General features: G+C 49.3%; 1 protein-coding gene across 2 annotated transcripts in view; it reads right to left on the reverse strand.

Annotated features, from left to right (window-relative positions):
- The window catches only part of CCDC93 (CCC complex scaffolding subunit CCDC93), a 72,529-nt gene extending 62,409 nt beyond the window's left edge, over window positions 1-10,120 (reverse strand). For both annotated transcript variants that reach the window (XR_014780274.1, XM_084787359.1), the window contains exons 1-4: window positions 9,936-10,120; window positions 6,772-6,885; window positions 4,088-4,182; window positions 302-413 (exon numbers count right to left, since the gene is read on the reverse strand). Coding sequence is in view for 1 of the 2 variants with exons in the window: in XM_084787359.1 (XP_084643485.1) it covers window positions 302-413; window positions 4,088-4,182; window positions 6,772-6,885; window positions 9,936-9,977 (363 nt within the window). In the remaining variant the exon portion in view is untranslated. The remainder of the gene's footprint in view (window positions 1-301; window positions 414-4,087; window positions 4,183-6,771; window positions 6,886-9,935) is intronic.
- Window positions 10,121-10,457: the final 337 nt, after the last annotated feature.

Raw genomic sequence — 10,457 nt, forward strand, 5'->3', positions numbered from 1 at the left:
CCACAAACACATGTGCACCAATGACGCGCACACACACATATATGCACACAGCAGAACACACATATGAAAAAGAAAAACAAGAGCCACTGATGGGAACATTCAAAGATCGTAGCAGAGGCCAGTGTGAAGCTGTGGTCCACGGAGCTCCAGCTGCCTGCTGGGCATGATGGCAACAACCCCCATCAACCACGCTGCACCCAATCTATTGCACAGTATTCCCGCATCCAGGCTGGGCTGCAAGGCCCAGAGGTGGACCAGGGACCCTCAGTTATGAAGTAAGAATCTACACAGAAGCCCTCACCTGCACGACAGGGAATATGTGAATAAAATCCATGCCCTGGATCTGGTGGGGCTCCAGCTGGTGAGGACACTTCATCCTTGGGAGAACGGAGACAATCTTTTCTGATAGGGCTCTGTCCAGAAAACAAACAAACAAACAAACAAACAAAAAAAGACAAGCAGAGTCAAGACATATTGAGTGGCTCTAAAGACATATCTAAAGACACCCCGACATAGTCAGGGTGACAGTAACTAACCTGACCAGGCTCATGCCGGTAGGCCAGCATGAGAAACATCACTCAGCTGTGTATCTGTAAGCATTCATTACTATTCCTTTCCTTTTTTTTTTTTTTTTTTTTTTCCTTTAAAGGCAAGGTCTTGTGCAGCCCAGGCTGGCCTCAAACTTGCTAAGCAGACAAAGCTGATCCTCCTGCCTCCACCTCAGTGCTGGTATTATGGTGTGTGCCACCATGTCCCATGTGCCATGTGGTGCTGGGGGTCATCTACCCAGACTCCACACTAGGACAAGCATCCCTGCTGGTTCCAGGTCCTGGCTCAGTGTGGCTCTTTACTATCAGCCCACCACCATGCTGATCTTCTTTAGCAGGGGGAGTGCTCCCTCTAGTGGGCTCGAGCTTAAGCTTGCAAAAGTACTTTTCAGTAGGTAGCTTAAAACCCAGAGGTTTAGACTCCAACAACACACAGCCAGCCAACCTTCTGCCTTTCAAGAGGGTTCTCCCCAGCCACTCCTCACAGCTAGCTTAATCAAGCAATTCATTGATGCCCGGAGGGGAGGATACAGCAAGTCATTTTGGGTTTATGAGCCTCTTAAAACTACCTCCCAGAAGCTACAGCCAAGTGCAGACAATCTCGGCACAAACAGGAGTGGCTGCAGCTCTAACCCTGATAACAGGGTGGCAGGAGCAATAGGGAAGGAGGAACAGGGTGGGGGATGGGAGAGTCAGGAAGACTTCTTAGAGACTTTCACCAGCCACCCTCTGCTTTGCTCAGGAACTCAGACTTCCTAAAGACTCAGGAGAACTTTTTCTGAACAGTCAAAACTTCCTACAAAAAATTCTAGAGAGCTTTGTCAGCAGGACACAGCCTGGAGTCATTTGAGTGAGAACCCCAGCTGAGGGACTGCCCAGATCAGACTTGGCCTGCATGTGTGTGGTCAGGGGACTGTCTTGTTAATTGCTACTGGAGCACCCAGTCCATGATGGGCAGCGCCATCCCTATGCAGGTCACCCTGGGGTACCTTAGAAAGTTAGCCAGGCCTGAGTCTGAGGGTGAGTGAGCAAGTAGGAATCCACCAAGGACACTGCTCCAATCCCTGCCTGAGTCACTGCCCTGACTTCTTCAAAACAGAACAAACTCTTTTCTCCACTAAGCTGCTTTTGATCATGGTGTCTACCACAGCACCAGAACAAAATCAATAAAACAAGGGACAAGGGTAGGTCAGCAGGCAAGCTTCCTAGCTTGAGATTTTAGCATGACCACTGCTGTTACAGATTCCGAGGCTGGCGCTTTAAAGGGTATTTTCTTTTTAGGCAGGATCTTGCTATACAGCCGAGGATGGCCTCAAAATTGTAATCCTTCTGCCTCATCTTCCCAAATGCTTGGATTACAGGTGTGCACTACCACAGCCAGCTGACTCTTTTAAAGTTTTAAGTCTTAGACACACTATTTCCTCCTCCACAAGAGTCAGTTTGTCCTAGATCTAAAGCCCAGCTCTACCACCACCACCACCACCACCACCACCATCACCACGGGGACTTCCGGCAAGTCACCAGCTCCTTGGTCAGACGCACCCACAAGAAAACGAGAAACAACTGAGGCAGCAAGATGGCTCAGAGTGGAAAGGCATTTTCAGCCAAACCTGAGTGCAATCTCTAGGATCTGAATGGTGGAAGGAGAGAAGCAACTTTCATATAGGTCCAACTCCATATGTAAGCTATGGTACACACACACACACACACACACACACACACACACACACAGTGCTTATGCAGCTTCATATATATTTTACTCCTCCAAGATTTACTTTTTCATTTTTAATTATGGGTGTGTGCATGTGGCCAGAGAAGGGCATCAGATCCCCGGGAGCTGGAGTTATGTGTGGGTTGTGCTGCCTGGTTTTATGTCACCTTGACACAGCTGTCGTCATTTTGGAAGAGGGACCATCAACTGATGAAAATTCAGGCACTAGGATGGCCTGTGAAAAGGCCTGTGGTTCTTTCTCTTAACTAGGTATTTATGGGGGATGGGAGGGGCATAACCATTTGTGGATGGTGCCACCCCTGGGCTGGTGGTTCTGGGCTGTGTATGAAAGGAGGCTGAGCAAGCCAGCAAGCAGCAACTTTCTAGATCCTGCTTCCAGACTGCTGCCCTGACTCCCTTCTAAGATGGACTGTGGTGTAGAAGTGTGAGTGAAATAAACCCCTTCCTCACCAAGCTGCCTTTCCTCATGGTGTTTATCCCGGCAGTAGGAAAATAACTAGGCCACAGACAGTTGTGGACTGCCCAACCTCAGGGCTGAGGACCGCGCTCTGCTCCTCTTAACTCCTAAGCCATCCCTCCAGCCCCACGTCTTACCTATTTGGTATCTGTAGTCTGTGCTATGCTAATATAAGCTTTATGGAGACAGGGCACCTCTCCTTAGTGTTCGCAAAGTGCCTAAATAATGTCTGACCCACAGTATTAACACAGACTTGATAAATATTTATTGAAAGGATTAATGGGGACTCCTTTCACCTGGTACTTTGAACTTTCTCTTTTAAAAAGTACCATTTACATTGGTAATCTGGCTTCAGTGTAAGAAGCTTGCTGCCAGGTCTGACAACCTGAGTTCAATCCCTGGGACCTAAATGATGGAAGGAGAGACTGACCCCTTCAAGTTATCTTCTGATCTACACACACACACACACACACACTTCTTTTAAGTACCATTAAGTAAAAAAGATTGCGTTTTCTTTTTTTTTTCCTGATCTTATCCCTGTATTTAGTAATCACTATAAAAATGATTATACATTTAAGAATCTACCTGCAGATAAATCAGAATAACTTGTTATCATAAATCTTTCGCCCTTACCATTTTGAAGGCAACGTTAGGATGGTAGCTGGGAACAGCAGGCCGTACGGGGCGTTAAGAAGTCTGCTCTAGATACTTAGAGACCAGGAGAAACTAATGACGTTAGTGGGTTAAGAAACAGAAGCCTGGGCTGTGGGGGGTGGCTCGGTGAGTAAAGGGAAGGCCCTGCAAACCCACGGACCTGCTTAAAACCATGGGGCGCGGGGGCCGGGGGAGGCGGACATGGTGACACACCACTGTATTCCCGGCACTGGACGAGTGGGGACAGGCAGTCCCCTGGGGCACACTGGCATGTCAACCTAGCCTAGCTTGCAAGCTCCAGGCCAGTGAGAGACCTTGTCTTTAAAAAGGTAGACGGTGCTTGAAGACTCAGAGCTAAGGTAATGCCCTGGCCTACACACACACACACACACACACACACACACACACACACACACACACACAGAGAGAGAGAGAGAGAGAGACAGAGACAGAGACAGAGACAGAGACAGAGAGACAGAGAGACAGAGAGAGAGAGAGACAGAGACAGAGAGAGAGACAGAGACAGAGAGAGAGAGAGAGAGAGAGACAGAGAGAGATGCATGTATCATATTAAATACAGCTTTATAGCATGAGAAATGACAAAGAATATGTGTATAAACCTGCAGGCACCATCTCTACCATAAAGCCCCTCCTCCCCTTCATTAGATTCCTCTACGGCAAGCCCCGGGAACTTACATTTTTTGACCGATTGTAGAGTTTTCCTGAAAGAGCAAATCGACATCCACATCAAAGCTGCAGGTGGTGATGCACCACGTCATCCCTCCGACGACCTGTAAGGAGGGACAGTGCTGTTTCTCATGACGTCCTCGAGGAGAAAGGCGGCAGGATAGAGAGGGAAGGTCTAAACGGTCCATAACGACTCAGTAAGCACATAAAACTAAATATGTGGTGTGTGTGTGTGCACGCGTGTGCGTGCATGTGTGCATGTATGTGTATGCATGTGGAGGAGGCAAGATGCCAAACTCTGGTATCTATCCTCACGCTGTAGGCCTTGCTTAGACAGGGCCTCTCACTATCCTGGAGCCTGGTGATCTGATTTGGCTGGCTCTTCAGAGAGCCCCGTGGAGTTCCCTGTCTCCATGTCCCCAGTGCTGAGATGACAAATGCTCACCCCAACACCCAGATCTTCATATGGCCTCTGTGGACTAAACCTAGGTTGTCATGCATGCCTAATACGTTTCTGACAGCCATCTCTGCAGCCCTCCCAAACAACATATCTATAGGAGGAATGTGTCTTCCTTACTTACCATCAGCCAGCACTGACGTAATCCTCCTGCAGCGCTGGCAATCTCCATCCCTACACTGTCTGCTGCAGAAGCTACTATCCCTGGCTGGTTACTGAGTACTCACGGTGCTGCCAGTGTGACTAAGAGGCTGACTGTAATCATGCAGTGGTCATACTACTCGGGGCTCCTCTTCCCAGGGAAGGATTGCACTCTATGTGTCCAGATTTCCTTTATATGTGATAGGTGTGTGAGCGTGCGTGTTCATGGGCGTATGGAAGCCAGAGAGACGCCAGGTGTCTTCTATTGTTCTAGGCCTTGGTTTTTGAGATAGGGTCTCTCTCTGAACCTGGAGCTCACTATGACCAGGGACCCCCCATGATCCTCCGTCTCCCCGGTGCTGGCATTACAACCACCCACCACCATGGCTGGCTTTTTATATGGTGACTGAACTCAGATCCTCACGCCTGCACACCAAGCACTTTACTCACTGAGCCGTCAGCTGAGAGATTTCCTAACCCAGTTTCTGACATGTGCCAGATCGAGAGAGATTATGTGTTCCACCAAGGGGCCATGTGGGCAGCAAGCTGGCATTTTCTGGCTCCTTATTTAATATGAGAGGTACAATAAAATACACATTTCCACGTCCCCAGCCTGCACCCACCTAAGCAGACGTCCAATGGAGGAGGTCTGGACATGGAGACAGGGAACTCCATGGGGCTCTCTGGCCAGCCAGCCAAATCAGATCGCCAAGTTCCAGGACAGTGAGAGGCCCTGTCTAGATAAGCAAGGCCTACAGCATGAGGATCGATACCAGAGTTTGGCATCTTGCCTCCCACATGCACACACATACACACATACTCGCTTGCACACGCACACACCAGACATTTAGTTTTATGTATTTACTGAGTCGATATGGACTGTTTAGGGACAGAACATCCCTTGCACATTCTGCTACAAACGAGGAGGAGGGCGACACTCCAGAGTATGCAGCACTATTTCCAAAGGCTTCCTGGCCTGTCTACCTTGTCATGGGTCCCAGATGCTCCAAGAGCACAGTCTACTGGGTGTCGTGTAATTCTGTCCCTGCCTGTCGGTTCACCCGTCACTCTCCTCGGCAACTGGGAGTGAAGGGCTGTTGTTTATCTCAGTGCCCCCAGCAGCTAACCCTGGGCCCTTTGCATGATCACTGCTCTAGCTCAGCTGAATTAAAAGATGCCATCCCAGGGCTGGAGAGATGACTCAGTGGTTAAGAGCGCACGCCGCTCTTGCAGAGGACTCGAGTTTGGTTCCCAACATCTACACTGTCACTTCAGCTCCAGGAGATACAATGCCTGCCTGGACACACCAACACACACACACACATACACTTAATTAAAAATAAAGTCAATCCTTTAAAAAGAGTTAAAGGGAAGCTGCCTCCTCTAAACACAGCAGCTGCCACCTGCAGAGCGTCTGCCGTTGTTTTCTAAGCATGTGGTTCAGGGAAACTGTGAACTCAGATTACTTTCTCCATATACTTTATAATCCCTACCCAAACTGTATGTTCCTTAAGAGAGAAACAATTTTGTGTGTGTGTGTGTACACAGATGTGAGTGTTCACATGTGTGCCTGTGTCTATACACATACATGCACACATGTGCAGGCCACAGGCCCACATTGCCTGTCATTCCTCAGGAGTCACCCATCCATCTTCCTAGCTGAGACAGGCTCTCACTGTCCTGGAACTCATCCATTTGGCTAGGCGGGCTGGCCAGCGGCCTGCCTCCCCAGGACTGGGATTATAAGCACGCCACCACGCCTGACTTTTGTCACATGGGTTCTGCAGATTCCCAGAATGCACCTTACTGACTGACTAGGCAGCTCCCCGGCCTGAGAAGATACCCCTTTCCCTGTTTACATTTCCCAAAACGTTGTGCAAAGGAATCCAGCTGCATCTGTTTATTGACTTTTAATTCTCTTTGATCCGGACTCCCTCAGGGTACTCAGGGTACTTCCCTGAGGAATGTGGATTGGGAGGAAGGGAATCAAGGGCACAGAGAAAGTAAAAACACAGTCACTTCATCCTCCGCTATCCTGGTTAACCATGATTGCCCTCAAAGAAATAGCATAGCAGTTAGCGCGGCCTCCTCTTACCTTGTCAAAAGGAGACAAGCCTTTAATTCTTGCTCTGAAATACCCAGCTGCAACCAAGAGCTCCAGAATTTCAGTCAACTTGACATTTTGTTCTTCATCTTCTCTTGTTTCCACCTAGGGCAAAAGGGGGGTGTGTGAAACTGGAAAAGGACTTCTTGACTGAATAGAAACAAAATATATCCTTCCGGTGCCACGGTTGCATTGCCAAGAGTCTGATGACTTTGGCTAAATTACTGCACTATTTTCTCAAAGCTCGTAGGACAGCTCAGTGGATATAGTGCTTCTCATATTAGCATGAGGACTGAGTTCAGATCCCCAGCACCCATGTAAATGCTTGGAGGGTATGGTGGCTCACCTGTTATTCCAGCACGTGGAAAGCAAAGACTATAAGCCAGCTATTAATAGCTAGACCAGCCCAACTAGTAAGCTCTGGGTTCAACTGAGAGGCCTTACCTCAATGAATAAGATATTGAGTGACGGAGTAAGACACCTGATGCACATGCCCTCACATACATGTACATACATATCCACATATACATGTGTACTCACACAAGTGAACAGCCATACACATACACGTGTAGACGTGTATAGATACCACACATGCACACACGAATAAATGAAATGGGAATCCTTCAAGTAGTCAGCCATCATGTGTCATGAAGACACTGCCAAGAAGACGACGCATCCCAGAAAGACCCTCTCCTACCTCAACTCATCCTGCACGCTGCCTACGCGAGAGTATGCATGAGGCCTCTCATCCACTCACCCCAGAAGGTAGAGCCGTACTTTTGCAATTGAACCAATGAAGTAAGTGTTTTGGCACAAGACACTGAACAAGGATGTTCACTTTACACATTAGCACACTTACCCAGAATAGAAAGGGACCATGGGCTGACACACAGAAAACGAAAGCCCGTCCTTTCTTGAAGCCATTAAAAACCTACCACACTGGTTAATACATGCAGTTGCTAAACCCAGAGTGACAGTTTTGTGGGAGGACCCATGTTCAGTTCCCCAAGGCCACAGCAGGCAGCTCACAAGCACGTTAACTCATCTCCAGGATATCCTGGACACGCTCCTCTGGCCTTCGTAGGGACCCAAAGTCACTCGTACATACAGACACATGGGCATGCACATGAGTATAAGTAAACAGACCTATAACCAGGGCACTGATGAAGACAAATCACCATGAGCTCTTAAACAAGGCCAAATAAACGCAGCTGTCCTGCACGGCAGCTCACAGGAGGTAGAAGGGTCCAGGTCTTTTTTCTTTCATACACACACACACACACACACACACACACACACACACACACACACACAGAGACAAGGGGGCTTAAAGCTGAAGCACATGAGTTAACTGGATTAGCGAGAGCCAGGTGGCAGTGGTTTGGTTTTGTCTTGCCTCCCTGGCGCTGAGATTACAGGCATGCACCCCCACTCACTTTTCACTGTGCTGGGGATAGAACCCAGAGCTATCAAGCACATAAGCAAGCGCTGTGCCCCAGACCCTCATTATTGGGATCTTTTACATTTTATCCTTGTGCTATAGTTTTTGGGACTCAAAACCTTTATATCTTTTGTTAAATCTATATCTGTGTACATACTATATAATCTAGTCACTGTTTTGTTTTTCCTGTGTTTTTCTTTTCCTTTTTTAAGACAGTAAGTATCTCACTAGGTTTGTCACCCTGGCTGGTCTGAACTCACTATGGAGACCTAGCTAGAAAAGAGCAACAAATCAGACCCAGCCTCCTGGCAATCCACAGAGAGTCAGACATACTCATAAAAGTGGTGTGGATGACATGGGAGGCTCTATTCTGACTTACACATGTGTTCACATATGCACTTCAACACACACACACACACAGAGAGAGAGAGAGAGAGAGAGAGAGAGAGAGAGAGAGAGAGAGAGAGAGGCTTTAAGTAGCAATGAAAACTTAAAATATTACTGCCCAGACCCCACGTTTCACGATCCCAAGTATAACCAGAAAAACACATACACGACTTTTTCCCTAATGCAGCGGTTCTGACAACTGATGACCATGTCAGCCCTTCCATTACTATATCTGCCTACAGTGACTCTGTAACAAGTAGCACTAAGAAAAAACAGAGGATCTGTGAGGGGCACAGGGCGGCAAGGCGGGTGCAGGTGACTATGAATGAGTAGTAGGCGCGGTGTCAAGGAATCGGGCACACCCCTGCCAAAGTCGGCCCCACCCCACCCCCACCTTAGAAAGGGGGTCGAGGTGCAGCAGGGGTGTCCCCTATTTCTCTCTGCAAACTGGGACTCTTCACTGAGCTCTGAGCTCTGAGTCAAGCAACTGGAAGGACAAGTGAAAAATCCCACAGCCAAGCTCTCACGGTGGCCCAATTACGGTGGCTGCGCTTTCATTTCCAGCCATTGTGGAAATCTTACCCCTAGGATCGAACGAGTACTGACTGAGTAGTTGACTACAACCACTCCTGGAAAGGCCGTCCCTCTTCGGGACAAGCAGCAGTGTCCCTGTCCCAGCACAAGGCACCACGGGAGAGGGTGTCCTCAACTCTGTCACCACCACCCCCGATGGAAGCACAGCCCCCAAACTTCCTCCATCCTCCCCTGGCTCAGGGGCCAGAATCTATAAGCTGAGAAAGTGTTAGTCTTTCCCAACAAAAGGGAATGAGAGAGAGAAGCTGTCCACCTGGACCCCCGCCGCGGGAGACTTGAGTCCCAATGTCACCGCCCTCTGCACACCGGGAGCCTGGACAGTCCCACAGCACGCACGTCTCGTGACTGCTGAGACTCCCGAGCGCCAGCAGCCTTGGCCTGGGGAAAAGCCAGTCTCGCAACGTCAGGGGCTTCCAGACTGTCCGAGATAGGGATTCCCGGGGACCTCGTGATGAGTGAGGTTGCGTCTGGGCAGGGATGTGGATGTTCCCTCAGTCCCCAGGGGCCCCCAGGAATCCTTAAGTTTGCACCCAGCAACACGCTGCACACTAGCACGCCGGGGGGACCAGTCAGCTGTCCCTCCAGGGTACCCAGGGCCCCGCCTTAGGGCAGACACACCTGAGCAACCGCATACAGTGTCCCCGCCACCCCCAGGCCAGTCCCTGCCCGCCGCCCCGGGCTTGGCCCTCTCTCTCCACAGCAACCCCAGGGTGTCAGGGACAGAGGTCCTCACCTCGGGGAGCCCCTGGCCCTCCAGACCCTTGGGCAAGCCCATGATCCCGATGCGCTGATGTGGAGCCGGAGGGACCCGGCCCTACAACCAAGCTGTGATCCGGGTGGGGTGCAAAGCGGAAACTTCCTTCACAGGAGCTGACACTACCTCAGCCGGTCGGAGAACCGTGGCCCCAAGGAGCATGCGCACTAGGGCGGAAGCGCGGTAGCACTGCGCCTGCGCAAGGGCAGCCAGCCCGGTTAGGCGGGGCTGGATCCTGTCTAGCCAATCCTCCCATCAGGGGCGGTACTGAGCCAAAAAGTCCTCCCAAGCTACTTTTTTTTTTTTTCCTTTTAAAAATGTTTCTTTTTCTTCTCTAAATTTTTTCCCTTCTTATATTTTTGTCGTTGTTTTAGTTGTCTTTTTTCTTTCTTTCTTCTTTCTTTCTTTCTTTCTTTCTTTCTTTCTTTCTTTCTTTCTTTCTTTCTTTCTTTCTTTTTCTTTCTCTCTCTCTCTTTCTTTAACTAGAAAGTGTCTTAGCCA

This window comes from Acomys minous, assembly GCF_964271855.1.
Source record: "Acomys minous genome assembly, chromosome: 1".
Lineage (NCBI taxonomy): Eukaryota > Metazoa > Chordata > Mammalia > Rodentia > Muridae > Acomys > Acomys minous.